This window comes from Scophthalmus maximus, chromosome 1 (assembly GCF_022379125.1).
Source record: "Scophthalmus maximus strain ysfricsl-2021 chromosome 1, ASM2237912v1, whole genome shotgun sequence".
In the NCBI taxonomy this organism is placed as follows: Eukaryota; Metazoa; Chordata; class Actinopteri; order Pleuronectiformes; family Scophthalmidae; genus Scophthalmus; species Scophthalmus maximus.
This window is the reverse complement of record NC_061515.1, coordinates 11,353,288-11,371,462: the sequence shown is the minus strand read 5'-3', so window position 1 is coordinate 11,371,462 and position 18,175 is coordinate 11,353,288. Positions and strand designations below refer to the sequence as shown.

The 18,175-nt window shown below is 44.2% G+C and overlaps 1 protein-coding gene across 2 annotated transcripts; it reads left to right on the top strand.

The window, feature by feature from the left end:
• Positions 1-356: 356 nt before the first annotated feature.
• On the top strand, positions 357-17,717 carry LOC118290457 (DENN domain-containing protein 3-like). 2 transcript variants are annotated; one of them, XM_035618191.2, is made up of 29 exons: positions 357-551; positions 1,411-1,662; positions 3,675-3,829; positions 4,708-4,897; positions 5,059-5,142; positions 5,358-5,473; positions 5,601-5,725; positions 5,987-6,098; positions 6,435-6,554; positions 6,660-6,758; positions 7,122-7,241; positions 7,451-7,566; positions 8,181-8,336; positions 8,445-8,541; positions 8,670-8,773; positions 9,348-9,535; positions 9,709-9,868; positions 10,442-10,637; positions 10,738-10,906; positions 12,215-12,474; positions 12,577-12,747; positions 13,023-13,152; positions 13,330-13,437; positions 14,979-15,118; positions 15,409-15,569; positions 15,696-15,832; positions 16,034-16,152; positions 16,522-16,659; positions 17,025-17,717. In XM_035618191.2, coding segments are annotated over exons 2-29 (3,891 nt in total). In that variant the 5' UTR covers positions 357-551; positions 1,411-1,661; the 3' UTR covers positions 17,244-17,717. The 2 variants fall into 2 exon arrangements, with proteins under 2 accessions (XP_035474084.2, XP_047185233.1); XM_047329277.1 differs by lacking the exon at positions 1,411-1,662 and having other exon boundaries at positions 358-551.
• Positions 17,718-18,175: the final 458 nt, after the last annotated feature.

Below are 18,175 nucleotides of genomic sequence, written 5' to 3'. Positions count from 1 at the left end.
GGAGGGGGGCATAAACGTGGACTTTTCTCATGAGCAAAGTCAAGAAGTTGGCTATTGATTTTATGTGCAAATTATTTCAGAAGTGGATTCATATTCCTATTAACTATATGTTTTAAATGATATAATCTATATGGACATTTAAAAAAAATGGGGGTGGGGGTTGATTCCCCCCGGGATCTCCACTCTTGGTGTTTGAATCAGGCTGTTATTCTAATTTGGACTGGTTCGCCGTCGAGCCACATTGAGGTGTAAGATGTGTTTGACTCTTTGGAGCACTTTTCATATTTCATGACGCTTCCTCAAATCCTCAATGCGCATGTTCGTCTGCGCGCGCGCGCGTGTGTGTGTGTGTGTGTGTATGTGTATGTATGTCTCAGAGAAACAGGAAGCAGGCTGCCAGCAGGGCTGCACATGGGAACCGGGACCGGACGAGCTGGTGTCAGTCAGAACAGGGTAGAGGAGTGTGCCTGCTGCGCGCTCAGCTCCGGGCTGCTCGCTGTCGTCATGCGTCCGCGGAGTGGATGAGGAGCCGCGCCGAAGTCTGCCGGGAGGTCAGTGACTCGATCGACAAGCCTCGTCGACAGTTCGGTCGATTGACTGGAGTCTAACTTTGACGACGGTTATGTCATGGAAGGTCTCCGTGACAAGTCCCGCGCGAGGTGTAGCGACGGAACGAGGAGCAGCGCTGCGTCCTCTCACCGGCTCGGCGGCTGGCGACGCGCGGTCACGCGTCTCACCGGCTCGGCGGCTGGCGACGCGCGGTCACGCGTCTCACCTGCTCAGCGGCTGGCGACGCGCGGTCACGCGTCTCACCGGCTCGGCGGCTGGCGACGCGCGGTCACGCGTCTCACCGGCTCAGCGGCTGGCGACGCGCGGTCACGCGTCTCACCTGCTCAGCGGCTGGCGACGCGCGGTCACGCGTCTCACCGGCTCGGCGGCTGGCGACGCGCGGTCACGCGTCTCACCTGCTCGGCGGCTGGCGACGCGCGGTCACGCGTCTCACCGGCTCGGCGGCTGGCGACGCGCGGTCACGCGTCTCACCGGCTCAGCGGCTGGCGACGCGCGGTCACGCGTCTCACCTGCAGTCACGCCGCTTTGCGCTGAGCCTCGAGCTGAGGTCAGTCAGACTGGAAACTCTCGGTTCGACGTCCACAGTTTTGAAATGCGCGACCCTGATCTCACCTTTTTTTGTTGTTTTCTTTAAATGAGCTCTTGTATAAGTACAGAACGACAAGCATGTTTTCTACAGGTGACAATCTGGTTGAGATTGTAGTCACAGATTGTCAGAGATTCAAGATTCAAGTTTCAGCAGCACATTTGGGAGATTCCGTGAACCGATGCGAGTGAGTTACACCTACAGGGATTCTGGGGCGTGTGTCTCTGAGTAACCTTCATCTCCCTGAGCTTCAGGATGTGTGCGGTGCTCGCCGCCAGCCTCCAGCTCCACTCGGCCCCTGCAGCAGGCCCCTGCAGCAGGCCCCTGCAGGCAGGCCCCCAGCTCAGCCTCCACGGCTCCGTCCTGAAAACACCCTCCTTGCATCGCGACCTTCACCTGCCACGTCACGCACGCTCCCCTCGTCTGCTGCACCTCACCACGGGTTCTGCCTTTAGGGTTCCATCCATTCGAACATGGACAGATTCTAATCTGGCCTGAGAGCACGAGTAGGTCCTTATTGCTAAATCCAATTGCAAAGTAGACTAATTTAATCAGGCCAGGTCATTTTACAACAACAAACATGCGTTGTTGTTGTTTGTTTGTTTGTTTGTTTGTTTGTTTCTCCCCCAGAAGATTTTGCGAATTTAATCTTAGAATATCAAACTTTTTATTTCTGGCACATTTGAGATCTAATGATCCCAGAGAATGTAATCCGAGTGTTTCCCTCCTAAGAAATTTACATCAATAATATCAGAGTTTATGAGTTGTTTAACGCCATAATACCCCCAACCCCTGGCGCCAGTGTGGTGCCCTTTTCAGAATGTGCATGGGAGCAGATAAAGGGGGCGGGGGGGTTATGTAAAAGTTGGAGACATCTGACATTGTTAGTTGTTCTTCAAGACTAATTTTAGACTTTTTTTTATTCCCATCTAATCGATTTTGATGGTCAGATTTTTTTAATAGATTATGTTTCTGTTGGTCTGTGATGTTTTCCATCAGTCTGGAGCTCCGTCCTGTGTTTTAAGGACCCGTTTGATCCAGATCTCACTGCAGAGCTCGACCAGCTGAGATCCGGAAGGAAATCAGAGTCAGGTTGTTGTCGCTTAGTGTGCGGAACACTGCAGTGCTCTATTGTATCACTGCATGTGAATAAAAAGATTGTGTTGTTCTGGGTTGATGCGGAACCCCCCCCCCCCCCCATTTTGTTCAGGGATCACATGATAACACTGTATATGATAACGATGATGATCGTGTCACATCCTTGGACTCATAATGGAGGGACAGCAGCGGGTCATGTGGCATGCTTTTAAAAAAACCCAACTGATATTATTTAAGTGATGCTGAACATTCCTGCTGCTGAGGGCTAGTTTTCATTTCACTTTAAGCCGAGGAACAATGACACACCGTTGTTGTGCTTATTTTGAAAACAGTCTGAAGGAAAAAAAGGGACACTTGAAGTGATTTTTTAGTCCACTGGTGTTGAAGTGTCCACAGCTCTGTTCATGGCGAGGCTGTTTTGAAGCCGGACTTGATGTCAGAGTTTCGTGCACGCAGCCTGTTCAGTGCGGCCCCAGATACGAGTCCTTTCCTCTGCTTCTGTGTGTACGCGTCTCTCCTCTCCTCTGCACACGTGAGCCCAATTTTCCGAGAAGGCCCTTGACAGTCTGGAGCAACAGGGAAATCTGATTAAAAACGTTAACTCCTCACTGCGGACAAAGAGCAGCAGGTCACGGAGGGAGGAAGACCAATAGTGTAGGGTGTAGAAAAAAACAACTAGTCTGTACTTTTGTAACAGTATGAAAAGTAATCAACCCTGAAGAGTGATGAGCGACTTCCGGTTTGGTGCCAACATTTTCCATTATAGATATTGATGCAGCTTGACTGATTGAGTTTCTTGGAACAATTAATAGGTGCTAGTACTACAATCTAAAAATGACAAGCTGATTATCGGCTGACAACATTATTTTGCTGCGGAGACGGATTTGTGTGGTAATAATCGATGCCACAGTGCATTGGATGCAGTGTTTAAATTTAGACACTGTACTACAGTACGTACTGTAATAAAGTACATTCAAATGGACAGCCTTGTCTTGGCTCTCCGACTTCTGAAGAGGTCGGTGTTTTGTTATCAAACTGTTCAGCTTAAATATTAGAATTTACAACTCTTAATATTTATTTGAACTCAGATCACAGCGATGATAGCAACAAATATTGACTCTTTGTGGCTGTAAATTTCTGAAAAGGCTGTTTCTTCTCCCTGCATCTTGAAATAGTCCTGTGGTGGGGGGAAAAAAACTGTCTGACTGGATCTTTGTTTTTGGTGATGGAAGAACCACTCTGACATAAGTTGTGACTTTGTTTTCTTGCAGAAAGATGATGATTAATAACACAACTGCCATCCTTATCAACACACCAGAGCAACTATAAAATCTATGTTTTCTTTAAAATATAAATTCATTTTTTCTTTGTCACTCCCTGGCTCCTCCCTCTGTCCTCCCTCTTTGTTTTCTACTTCCAGTGGTGGTGATCCAGCAGGTCTGCGTTGGCCCCGGTCCAGTTCTGCTGGTCCAGCAGAAACAGGCTTCAGCGATGGCCGATCATCTGGCTCCTGCTCTGCTGGAAGCCTGCGTTGTGGTTGGAGCGTCTGTGGACAAACTCAGGGAGGTGTACCAGGTATTTGCCTTCAAGTGCTCTGCTCCAAAACTAAATCCATGTTTGAATAAAGAAAAACTCTATGAATGTTCCGAGCTTGGTTGCGGTCAGGTACGTATTGTTTCGTGTTGAACCTCGCTCTAACATAGTTTCCTGTCGGTTAGTCAACTGTCACTATCGTAAAAAAAGACAATAAAAACATTTAATCTGCAGAATATGTATCAAATATATCAAACCTGTTCATTAATTTAGACTACAAAGAGAAAACAGGGCGCTCCAGACAAAAGAAATAATAATACCCCCCCCGATGCTAACGATGCTTAAAGGCCTCGATCTGTGTTGTTGACGACGACGTCGTTAAACTCAAATAAGTTGTGATTTTTCCTCTATCATTAAAGCTACAGTGTGTATTATTTAGAAGAACTTAATTCACAGAAATTGAATATATTGTCCATAACTATGTGTTCATATACGTATAATCACCTGCAACAAAGAACCAATGTTTTTTCGCCAACTTTGAATGAGTTAAACATCGTAACATGAGGTGGACCCGACCTCCGTGTAGGTCGCCATCTTTGCTACGTCGTGTTGTGCTGCTTTATACCTCGGAACTTGTATAATGGAACGCAGCATTAAGTACGGTTGCAGAAAACGGTCCAGAGTACGCCGCATTCGCGTTGAATTTTTCCAGCGCTGCGGGGGACCGGAAATGGAATTAGTGGTGCGCCACCATAAAGTGTCCCGTCGGGGGCTCAGTCGGTTGCGGTTTGCAAGTTTACCACCAGATGCCACCAGAAAACATACAAAAATTACACACTGGGGCTTTCAATGAACCTCAGGAATAGATATGTGGAACATAGTTTATATTATTATATCATGTGTCAAACCTTCCCCTCCAGGCTGTGAACAATAGCGAAGCTCCAGAGCACCTCCTGTTGGAGCCGGAGGTGCTGCTCGTCCTGTCACCTCCCTTTGTCAGCAGGCCGCAGAATGACAGCGACGTGGTGAGCTCACATGGGAAGAGGCGGCGCTCATTTCTCCGGAAGAAGCGGGAACAGCCCCCCTCAGCCGCCGCGACCCCGAGCCAAGGTCCGGTACCTGCTCGTCTGGCCCACCCATCATGTGTCACATATACATACATAGAAGGGCTTCTGATTCACTTCTCGGCAAAAGGTTTTACCCGTATTATTGTCGGTGATTGGTTAGATTTGGTTTTATATTGTTTTAGCTGCTGCTTTTTATTTGTGCAGGTGGAGGCTCTGAAGGAGGAAGTGAAGACTTCAGCGTTCCCAAAGACATTGACCTCATGGCTTTACCTCAGCTCTGCTTCCCTGGTATTTGGTTTGAAGTTTGTGTTATAATATCCCCTGAAAGCACTGGCACTCGTTGTCATCGTATCAGTTTTGTGGTACTTGTCTCAAAAAGTTGTGATATCTGATTTTTTTTTTTGTGCAGGCTATTCAGCCACAGAGCGACAAAATAAGCAGACATATTATAATTGTAGCATATGATGCCGATGTGATAACGTGTGTGTGTGTCTTTTAACCAGGTGGGCTCCAAGTAACCAATGAACAGAAAGATGTACAATTTCATTTTCTGGTTTTCACTGATGTCTTTGGCAACAAGACCCATGGAGTAGTAATGCAGTGTTACCAACCAATACTGGTGCGCAGTACTATACGTAATACTTACAATATCATGGCCACCTTGTGCAGTAATGTTCAATAAAATGAACCGTAACCTTCAAATGAAAGCAAGTCACCGTTGGATTGTCTTTCCTGTGTTTTTGCAGGAGGGGACGTTATTGTGCCACAACGGAGCGGCGTCCTCGAAGTTTTCTAAACTTTTCTCTCCCTTCAGTTTCTGTGTCATATCCAAGTATCCTTACTTCACTGCCCTCAAAGACTGTTTGTCATGGTGAGAAGCAGCGTCGTAAACCAAACTGCTCGGCTTATTAAAGAGTTTGTCTTGCCATACACAGTAACACAAAGTTGTTTATTTTGTTTGTCTTATGTATATAACCATATTTGATGAAGATCTACTTGTCAAGAGGCCAACAGCGCATTTAACCTGAAACATTGCTCAATCTTTATTTGAAGATGACCTGTGAAGAATCAATGTCTGCAAACTTTGTTTGCACCAATTCTTCTTGTGTGTCTCTTTCTATCTCTTTGTTAGTCTGTTAATCCAGCTGAGGACCTGTCGTTCATCAGATATGGAGGACAGAGTGAAGGAGTTTGCGGCCAAACTTTCACTTGTGCCTATCCCACCTCCTGGACAACTGCATTTGGTGTGTGTGTGTGTGTGTGTGTGTGTGTGTGTGTGTGTGTGTGTGTGTGTGTGTGTGTGTGTGTGTGTGTGTGTGTGTGTGTGTGTGTGTGTGTGTGTGTGTGTGTGTGTGTGTGCCGGGGGTTACAATGATAAAAGGATCTTCTCACTCTGTGGCCACTTGTCTGGGACATGTTTACATCCATGACATCAGTTTTCCAGGCTCATAATTCTGAAGTAAAACACTTCTACATCATGCTCTTGCATGTGTTTACATATATTATTTGTCTCTGTGTCATACGACTGTGCTATAGCCAGACGCTGGATAGAAGAACTGTCAACCTGTCTGTTTTTCCAGATGTTCACTTTGCGTCCTCTGACGATTGTGTTACCGTCCAGGGAAGACAAAGACCATCCGGCTGTAGATTTAGACCTCCACCTGCCTTTCCTCTGCTTCAGGCCACAGCAACTGCTGCAGGTATCAGACCCGCCCGCTGTATTTGCTCGTGACGCGGGAGGGGGCTCACATTAACGCCTCTTTTTTTCTCTCCGTTTGTCCATCTGACTGTCCCTGTCTCCGTAGGTGTTATGTTGTCTCCTGCAGGAGCAGCGGGTGGTGTTGTTTTCTGCTGACTGGGCCAGACTCACGCTGGTGGCGGAGAGTTTGCTGCTTTTTCTTCACGTCAGTTCAAAATCTTATGTTTTGCACACCTGCAAATGGCAAAGCAGTGTTGAAGTTTATCTAGATTTTTATTGAATTTAACTCACAACTGTGATACTACATTGACTTATTTCACATAAAAGAGTTTTCCCAGTGCTACCTGGTTTGCGATTGTCAAATCAACGAAATAGGGACTTCCTGTTGATATTTAGGAACATAAAAGCATCTTGTGAAATACAATATGATATGAACTAAAGACATTCTAATCCATAGATTCTCACTTTTGAATTAGTGTTTCTCAACAACAGCTCTCGTGAAGCCATAAAGCTTTAATCTTTTCGTCCTTTAATTTGTTCATCCATGCCTCCGTGATCCTTCTTTCAGCCTCTATCATGGCAGCAGCCTTATGTTCCCGTCCTGGCCAGAGGAATGCTGGACTTTCTCATGGCTCCGACTGCCTTCCTCATGGGCTGCCATCTTAGCCATTTTGAAGAGGTGGCTGCTGTAAGTACACAGCTTTCCAAATAATAATATCCAATAAAGTACCTCAGATGATTTGAGCTTTAATGCAGTTTTTAGTCTTTTGCCACAATTCATTTTTTTATCAATTCCGACTCCATTTTAACTTAATTTTTAGGTAGGTTTTTTGTTTTGGTTTTACACATCAGAGAAAAATGAAATGTTCATTTCAGTCTTGATACTCTTTGATCCAGGAAACGGATGATCTTATCTTAATCAACATTGATGGCGGAAGTGTGTCCACTTCTTGTTCTGATACTGTTGACCTGCCGCACATTCCTCCGGCTGCTGCCGACTGCTTCACACAGAGGTACTCATTATCACTCTGAAGTCGAAATACAGACAAACACATAGACACTGTAAAGAAATTGTGTTTTATTTATGTGTATGGATTGTTAAAGAACACCCGGACACCAAAAAAAATCTCTCCAATATTTGCATAATAACGAAGAGCAAAGAAAAAGGATCAGGTGTGACAGGTGTATGAATAATAATACATATTTTTCTCTCACTAATCATACACCATTTCAACTAAATACCATATTGCAAATTAAATATTGATATCAAGATATTTGATAAAGTAAATTTGAGCCGATAATTATAGTTTTTTTACCATCAACCAATCGCTCTCTTCTTTCAGCTATGTTTCTGTGTGTATGACGTCAGCAACTCGGAACTACTTTCCGAGTCGTTGCTCCGAGGTCGAGGCGGCGTTCGCGAGAATTATCCCAATCGGGGAACTCTTTATTCTGATTATTCCGACACCACGTCATGGATGCACTACATCAGTACATAAAAAAACACGAGGGGGTGCATATACCGGAGACTTGAACTATACATCTTTATTGTTGGCCTCAATTTGGAAAGAGAGACGGAGACAGAGCCACTATTGGTTTGTACAGTCACACAGAGTCTGTTTTGCAGGTGTCAGTCACTGCAGACACATTTCGACCTGGATCAGTGCCACCACGCGAGCTGCACCGACATCAACCGGCAGCGGGCGCAGAGAAGAGCGTGGCAACGCAAGCTCAACCACGACATCCAGAGGATCACGCTGGAGCTCATGGTCAACATATTTAGGTTCTGTGTGTGTGTGTGTGTTGTTTGTGTTCTAGAATCCAATGGGGCAGTTCTCCTCACTTACGTACAGTTTGTTAATATATATATATACGCGTCTGCATTCTACAGGGATGTCAGTTGTCATCTTAACTATGAACATCGAGTGTTCAACAGTGAAGAGTTCCTGAAGACCAGAGAGCCGGCTGAGAAACTGTTCTACAAGAAGGTAAATACTAACGTGGTGCAAGTGATATTTTATCTATTATTCCACGTGAATGGATGACAAAAATGTAGCTGACATGTCTTGGCAGGTGTTCATCGCCAAACTAACATGACTGTCTGACTGACTTGCAGGTGTTGGAGACTCACATCTTCCACTTCTTTCTCAAGGATCGTCTCAACAGGAAAATGGACAACTACGCTCGCATGGAACTCAGCACTCGATCTGAGATGCACAAGTATGACGTCAAACCTGTCTAATAGTATTCAGAGGGTTCATCGCTTGACCTGTGTGTGTTTATAAGTGGGATTATTCAGCCTTAGAAACATCTTGATATAACAGTACAATTCAAAAGCAACAGAGAATACAGCATAAAAAAAAAGGGCCACACATTTGAACCAGCAGAGAATATGGATATTTTTAGTCTGGATTTATTATTTTATTTTATTTCATTCATTTATCTTTATATTTATTTATACATTTTAGACGGTTTTAAGTTTTAGCTTCTGATCTTGTAACATTTTATTATTTGTCTTTATTTTGTCTTTATCTTATCGTATTGTGGTTATCGCTTTTATTCTGTAAAGCACTTTGTGTTACATTGTTTGTATCAGAAGTGCTGAACAAATACAATGTGATCGATTTATAGCTAAAACATATGCAAGAAAAATATTATAAACCTTTTTTCTTTAACTAGAACCTGAAGGTCTTTATCAGAAGCCCCACTCTCACTGTGTTAAAATGCAAATCTCTGTCTTCATCTCCTTTTTTTTGTGTGGTGCAACAGTAGTTTCTTTTATGTGTCCCCCTAGAATGAAAGCCATGGTTGAAGTTGCACGCAGACCCACCATGCAGGAGATTCAAGCCCGGAGAAAGAGCTCCGTCACGGAGAGCAGGCTGAACAAAAGACTGGGAATGAGCCTTCCTAACTTGGGAGACGGCCGAACCCTCAGCATCCAACAGAACACACTGCTGACTCGGCTCATCATGTCTGACGCTGGTGAAACTGGGGAGGAATACACCCAATTATACCTACTTATGCATTTATTCACAAAGGCAAGAGCCATCGTGATGAAGTGGCAGGAATATATATAACTTTTTCCTCTATTTTTCTTCCCTCCTCCTCCTCCATCGTCCTCCATCTGCCCCCCCCCCCCCCCCCCCCCCCCCCAGGTCTAAGGACTCCTCCTAAGCCTGTTAAGGTGTTTGTACTCCCGGACTTCCCGGCGTCTCTGTCCTTCCGCTCTGTCCAGAGTTATTACAGTGAGCTCATCCAGCACCTTGGCAAGGCCATCTTCTCTGTGCAAAACGAGAACTCGAGTCTGCTGGCCAGGTACTCTGCTCTAATATCTCTCTACTCTTTCCTCCTGTCATCGTTTTAAGGACCAACCCCATCGTTCCTGTCTCCTTCATTTGGATTCGTACCCTCACGTGTTTTATTCTATCTCACGTTGTTGGTCTGTTAGCATTGCTCGTCCATTATCTTCACTCTCACAGTGGTTTTAACTCCACATTTCCCTCTCCTGCTGAACTCCTATATTTCACTCTTGTTTTATCTTTCTTTTTCTATCACTCTCCTTCCTTTGTTCCTCAGTCAACACTGTTGTTCGTCAGTTCCGCTCTCCAACAATCTGCCATTTCCATCTCTGAGGACAGATACCGGGAGAAAGCTTTTTCTCTTCCTTGTTTTGGTTACGCAGTTGTTTTGTGCCGGAATTCAAGTCGTTTATAGAGGAACATTATAGCGTAAATGCGGTTGGTGTAGATTTTCTATCACCATTGCACTGTGCAATCACTTTTACCATCATAATGACAAGTTTAAGCCAAAAAGTTGTCCGCTTCCGCTTTCATGCAGCTGCTGCCTGCAAATACTTAAGTCTTAAAAAGGATTTTTTTCCTCCTGCAGATTCTACTACTTGCGTGGTTTCATCAACACGCTGTGTTTACGGCGGCTGGATGCTCTGAGCGATTTCCAAAACCTCTACAAGACGGACACCGCCATCTTCCCTACGCAGATGGTTACGTGGCTCGTGGACTCGCTGCACCGAGCCGAGAGACAGCAAGCTGAGAGGCGACCTGAGCTCAAGAGACTCATCCTCAGGGTCAGTCAGACTCCCGACTCCTTCCTTTTGTTGACACCTGTCCGCTTGAGATTAAGCAGCGATGATGTCGGTGATCATTCTGTATTTTCGAACCTGTCAGGTGAGGACAGAGAACGAGAAGCCCTTGGTGGAAGCCGACGACCACGTGAAGAAGTTTGAGTTTCCTCGAAAACACCTCCACCAGGACGAGTTTGTGCGTTGTGTCCAAGAATGTGGGATCGTTAAGGATGTAGCAACCATACACCATTTATTTGATGCTCTCACTAATGGTAAGTGAGGGAAGGATGTGTGACTTTTAATTTCTGATATATTTTATGAATTGTGTTGAGCCTCGCGAATCAGCAGACTCTCCACAGACTTGCAAGCCAGCAGTGTGAGTCATAGTAAGGCTCAAAAATCCCTGGTGAAAGATGGACATTGAAGGCATTTTATTTCTTTCGAATTTCTCTGCAAACGTGAGAGACACAGAAGTGGACGTACAGAGATTACTTTCTCCACCAGGGTTATATGAAATAATTTTGAATCGATTTCATCGGTGGCGGCATTCAGATGATCTGTTACGCTGCTTAAATGATCTGTGAGTGTAAAGTACAGTCTGTGCAGCAAGTGCTGTCTTTTACACACACGCTCACGCACGCACACACACACACACACACACACACACACACACACGCGCACTGTTTAAATGAACACTGCTGAATGTAAATGTCCAACTTGGAAGAAAGTCGTCTTACGATGATTCTCGGATTGTATTCAGGACAGATCGGTGGGGAGGGATTGATGAGGCCATTATACAGCCTGTCTAATATGGGGTTTTTTTAGGCTGATTTGTGAGATATTGATTGCAATATTGATATGTGAGTTTTTCTTTAAACAAACCAAAACGTGTGAAATGTGCTGCTCAAATGATGAACTTAGATTCTTTAGGTTGCCAGAAGCAGGACTCCAACTGAGAGCTACGGTGGCTCCGTATCCGCTGGAAGTGCAAATTGTCAGTAAGGAGTAATTGTTAATAATGTGCTTGAAACAAAACACTGAGCTGATCAACTTTCTCGTGAGTAAGGATAGTCTTTGTAGGAAAATGTAATCTTTCACATTCCTAGGGGGAAACAATTAAGTCTAAGAGCAACAGGCGACACGAGACAATAAAAGAGGCAATGTCACGAGGCAACGCTCATGAAATCAATTTAGACTTCAGGTTGTGAGCTCATGGTGTGGCACTCCACTGACCAGTGACACACGTGATGCAAAGTCTTTGAAGCTGATAGTGTTGTTCTTTTTCCTCCCCCCCAGGATTTTCCCCATCTTCTCTCTTTATTTGTATCGGCTGTGAAAAATGAATCGTACATGGAGACTGAACAGACTGAACACTCAGACTTGTTGTCTGGGAGCAACACTTTGTGGATTGTTGTAAATATTCTCAGACTGCAAGTGGAATTACTGCTTGTGTTTGCACATGTTTTTCCTCCCTCTGCGGCGCCTATGTGTTCTTTTGTCTTGTCTACAGTGTGTTGGTCGACGTGCCCCGAGTTGCATATACAGTACATACACTACATAACTCTCTCTCTGTGTCCCAGGCCAACCCAAGCAGGTGGACCCTGAACTCTTCAGACTGTTTTACACCTTCTGGAAGGAGACAGAGGCGGAGGCACAAGATTTCAACCTGCCCACTGAGGTCATTGACCACCTCGACAATAGCGAGTGTGTGTACAAGCTGTCATCCTGTGTCAAGACCTCGTATGGCGTTGGTAAAATCGCCATGACACAGAAACGTCTCTTCTTGCTCACCGAGGGACGGCCTTGCTACCTGGAAATCACAAAGTTCAGGGATATACAGGTCAAGTGTCGCTAGTTCCATTTCTCTGAATCACGTTTTTTCTCTTGAATCGTATTGCATGACACCCCTTACACTGTACATAACTGTCCCGTCTCTGTGCAGGAGGTGAAGATTGCCTCAGCTCCGTTTCTACTCGTTCGCATTCCTTCCCTTCGTATCCAGACCTCTGGGAGGCCTGAGGTGTTTGAGGCCAACCTGAAGACAGAGACTGAACTCTGGAACCTCGTGGTAAAAGAGATGTGGGCCGGACGCAAGATGGCCGATCAGCACAAGGTAAAAAATCTGCCAAAGAATTCCAAAACATTTTGACTGGCCTGAGAAGAGACGGGCGACAAAATGATTGGATGGAGTTGTGTTACCTACACTGGGGAGTAAAGGTTAGGTAATAAAGCAGCAACCCGTCTAATGAACCCTAGCAGTTTATGGTGTTGCAGTGTGTACAACACTGTCTGCTGACCACCATGTATATATCTACACTTGACATAATGATACCGCATTTCTCTGCACTAAGATTTCCTCAACATTTAGCTCGATTTCTGTCTCTACAGGACCCTCAGTACATGACTCAGGCTCTGACCAACGCCCTGTTAATGGATGCTGTGGTGGGCTGTCTGCAGACCCAGAGGTCCATCATTGCTGCCTCAAAGCTGGCCTACTTTGATAAGGTCAAACATGAAGGTCGGGGCTCACTCCTGTTTTTTCTTCTTCTTTCTTTTCATACATACATGAAGTTGTAGAAAAGTGTATTATCCTCATTCTGATGTTGATGCTAAATCTCAATGATCTGTATCCTTCATGGTTTTCTCTTCTCTTACTGTATATTCATTCATTCCTTGTGTTTCTGATGGTGCCCAGTGCCCATGATGGTGCCTAAAACTACCTCAGAGACTCTGAAACACAAGATCAACCCCTCGCTGGACTTGGCTGAACCTCAGACTGTGCATGTGCTGCTTTACACACCAGGTACTGTTTGTGGACAATTTGAATTGTTGGTGGTTTTGTTCTTGAATATAAATTTGTATGATTTCAAACAATAACAAAAACATAAATGGATATTTAGCCATTTTCCTGGACAAATGAACAAACAAAAAAACATAACTAACATATCCTACGCATGGTTGTCATGGTAACAGTAATGTCTTCTTATGGCACTAATTTCACACAGTATACACCCCTTGTTCATTTACATTAATTGTCAAAGTCCTTGACATTTTGGAGAATCAAAGATGTAGTGATAATCAGTTTGTCAGTTTATGTATTCAATGGTAATCAGTGAGCAAACGGAGCTGCTCCTCTATCATGTGACTCACATCTGTTTAATTGACTGTATGTCTGCTGTGTGCTGTTGAAAGTCACAAGACACCCACTGTCAAATGGCGTTGTGTTGTTCTGATTAGCAATTACATCATCAACACAAGGAAAGAAGTGACCAAGTAAGGGACAAACATTGGACAAAGGAGAAAGAACAGACATTAGTTATGCTTCACGCGGTATTTCTGTATCTATGTTTCTTGGTTTGCATGGAAACATGCCAACGAAAGGAGCTTATATGTGACTGTGTGTGTGTGTGTGCGCACGCATGCACGTGCACTTGTATAATTTTATAAATGTTTTTCATGGGAACAACTGCTTTGGGGAAACCTATCCACATGACCTGATTAGTCTCGTTGATTGCTGTACATTAGCAGGCAGGATAAAAGCGCTAGAGCTGCCCCCAAAGCTTTTCTCCCAGTACAGATGAACCACGCTCCAACTGACGTTTGACCAGTATTCATTTTCTTCTTCAATCAGCAACATCTTCTTGTTACCATTAAACTGAAATAAACACATTAACAAACCCCAAACATATTAGAACAAAATTATTATATAAACACAAATCTTACAGTACAAAATGAATATATGAACAAACTGTGTGCGCATTCTGTCCTGAACACTGCATACTGTTCATTCAGGGCCATGCACAAGCTCCACCACTAGGTGTCACCACTAACAAAAACTAACAACACTTGCACAAGAACTTTGCACACCTTTTCTTTTATATATATATATGTATATATATGTATACAGCTACAAGCGCTCTGGTTAGCGTCTCATTTGCTTACACTGTGACAGAGATCTAAAGCATCTGCAAGATCTGTTTTGATGAGATAACTGAGTTCAATGAACTAAATAAAAATGGGTAAATAACATTTTACGAAGGAGTAAAGTCGAAAAGCGACGCAGCAAAATAGTGGCCGAAGTGTGCTGTGAAATGTATGTGTAGCAGTGTTTCATCCGTCCTTTCTATTTATTCACTGCCCTTTCCACTGGTTACATTTTATGAATACAGTCCCGGTCTGTTGAAAACAGAGAGAGAGCAGAAGTTGTAGGTTCTCTTCTACATCCTGCTGAGCAATATGGTTGTTGCTCTTTTTAAAGCTCTAACAATCCACTCACCCTTTGTCTGCTTCTCTCGCTCTCTCTTATCTCCCCCTCTCTTCTCTTTTCTCCCTTACTCTCTCCAGGTCAGTTGACTTGCAATGACTCGGAGGGCGAGATGAACCCCAAGCTGTGGGTGGCTCTCAGTGGGGGGAAAGTGGTTGTGTTCGATGCAGCGAGCTGGTCCATGTTGCAGGACTGCATCCAGGTCGGAGAGTTGCAGCTGGTGAGAGCAGACGCGCCGTACGCTATTACGAGAAGTTGCAGTCACTGAAGTGGGAAAAGTCTATTTACGAGTCTGGGAAAACTCTACTGCATAACACTTGTGCATGTGGAAAAAAGAAAATGGAAGAAACCTTTTGTGGCTCGAGTGGGTGGTGAATGAAATCTGGTAAATTTGGTTGTCCATAGTTAAAAGAAACAAATGTAGATATTGTACATCTATATTGTGTATATTTACAAATACTGTGTGTGCACGACAATATTAGTTATGCTGCCGTCACGTGTTCTGTGTAGAACTGCATGCTGGGATTGGTCCAGGAGCAGGTGTGGATTGGCTCCCAGGACTCCGTGATCTACATTATTGACACTCACAGCATGTCCTGCAACAAACAGCTGACTGAACACAGACATGAAGTGACCGGCCTCACCCTTGACCCCAGAGATCAACACAACAGGTACAGACACGAGTAAAGCTAGTTCACTACAGTTATTGGGCATTGAACTTCCAAAGTTCTATGTGAGTCTACATGTGTAAGTAGGTGAAGGTGTGTGTCTCAATCCGACGTTTCTCACTTCCCCAGTCAGCAGATGTACTCCTGCAGCTGTGACGGGACGATCCTGCAGTGGGACTCGGCCAGTCTCAAAGTGAAGCGACAGTTCCACCTGAGCTGTGACCGTCTCTCCTCCATACAGATCCACGACGGCACGCTGTGGTGCTGTACGTACACACCAAGCAACTGAACATTTAGACGACAATCTTCAGACGCAGATAGACAGATAGATGGTGCACAAGCCAACTGTGAGACCTTCATTCCTGCGTGTGGAAATATCTCCACTAAACCAATAGTGTACTTCTGCTTTGCAAAGGGAAAAGAAACCACGACATCCTGATAATGATTCGTTGTCCGTGTGTGTGCAGGTTGTGGCGACAGCATCGTGGAACTGAATAAGACCGGGACACCACAACGAAGGATTGCGCTCCCTGACGACCTACAGAGCATTCCCAGTAGCTTCAGCAGCTTCATTGTCATTCCTGAGGTGACCTTGCCGTCTTACTCCAATGTGTCAATCAATCATGAGAGATAGCAACCATTTAGGTTTTTATTGAGTAAAACAATTTTACAAGCCAGCGTGACATTGAACACTTCACATGAAAGCACTGTTTTGGTAACTACACGGTTTTGACTTAGCTGGAGCCAGTTGTCACTGCCACCACTGAAACTGAGAAGTTCTAATATTTCCTATCACTTTGAATATTCAGATAAATTTATTGTTTTATTTCTGTGACTGCTCAGGATGTGGATGTGCACAAAGATTTCCTGTTCACATATAGAATACTGTTTTTGTGTCTGCACGTGCTAAATGTATGTTATGTGACTTTAAATGTTTTGTGTGTGTGTGTTCCAGCAAGGTCAGTTGTGGACGGGCTGCGCCGACTCAGGGGAGCTGTGTCTCTGGCACACGAACAACCACAGATGTCCAACCAAAAGAATCTCCCTGCCGGGCTGTTCGGGGGTCACGTGTATGATACGTGTCAAAGACCAGGTGAGCTATGACAACATGTCGGCTAACAAACTTATAATCAAATAATTGTTTTTGTCATTTTTGAAGCAAAATATTTTTTTACCAAAAACGGGTTGGTTTCAATTCCTTCAAAATATTATAGGACATCAACTTGGGCAGTGGGAAATTACAACTGGTGTTTTTCGACAATTTATCTGACATTTTATTGACAAAAAACAAATGATTGACAAAGTAATTTGCAGACCTTTTAAAGGGAACGTGCATATTAAGAATTGTGTACTTAATGTCACAGTTGTTTTTCTGCTTTAAATTGTTGTGGACTCATCTCACCACAACTGTCACTTATCCACCGCTACCTTTCCCCGATTCCCTTCCCCTCCCCTCAGATCTGGGTGGGCTGTCGCGGCCGGAGCACAGTCGGAGGTCAGTGTGACGGTCAGATGAGGAGTCAGGTGTTGGTGGTGGACCCTGAGAGCCACACTGTGGCAAAGGAGCTACACGCTCATTCGGACAGCATCCAGACACTGTGCTCAGCTGAGGATCGCTACGTCCTGAGCGGCTCTGCACGCCGCGACGGCAAGATCGCAATCTGGAAAGTGGAGTAGAGAATGGAAACTGGAAAGAAAAAAGCGGTGGAGTGGAAAGAGGTGGGTGATGCAAGAGCGGAGCGCGAGGAGAGGAAAGACGAAAAATAACGAAGGCACAAAAGCAAGAAGTAACAAAAAAATACATAGAGGTGCAGAGGAATCGTTTTAAAGCCATTTCGAAATGGTAATTGATTTGTTTTTCTAGTTGGAGCTAAAAATAAACTACAGACGCAAAATGGTGAAAGATTCCCTTGAAGACATTTTGAAACCTTAATGGAAATGTGAATATATGTACTGAATGTGACAAAGCTTTGGTTTCTGACACTGGTCCCCGACTACCAAGAGCAGAAACAAACCTTCACATGAAGTCTGTGACTTTTCCATGTTCTGTTAAAAAATAACAACAAAAAAAACTGATGTTGAAATGCCACAGTGTAATTGTCATGTTTTATTGTCAAGCACTTAAATTAAATTAAATTTCATGTATTATCACATGCTGTTTGTTTATGAGCCTATGTGCAGTCCTACCATAAGGTTCCTTACTATTTATTACTTTAAGACAAATGCAGCCTCTAGTTTCACAGTCTATTTTACACTTGTTATTATTGATGAACCCAGCTACAGCTGAACAAATGTGACATGATAACATTCATAGGGAAGATTTCATAATTAGGGTTTAGGTCAAACTAGCCTGGCGTCGTCCAGTACAGTCACCTGTCCACCTGCTGTGACATCCTCATTTGACTATATCAATTAGGTTCCATATGCACATTTCAAAATCAAACGTCTTTGTGCATATTTATTTTCTTTTTTTTTTCCTTTGTGTATATTCTTAGACATGAGTCTCTTTGTGATTTCTGAACTGTAAAAAAGTTGAGTAAAGATACTACATTTGACAGACAAAAAACATACACACACACACAAACAATTGCTGATATTTAAGTATTGAT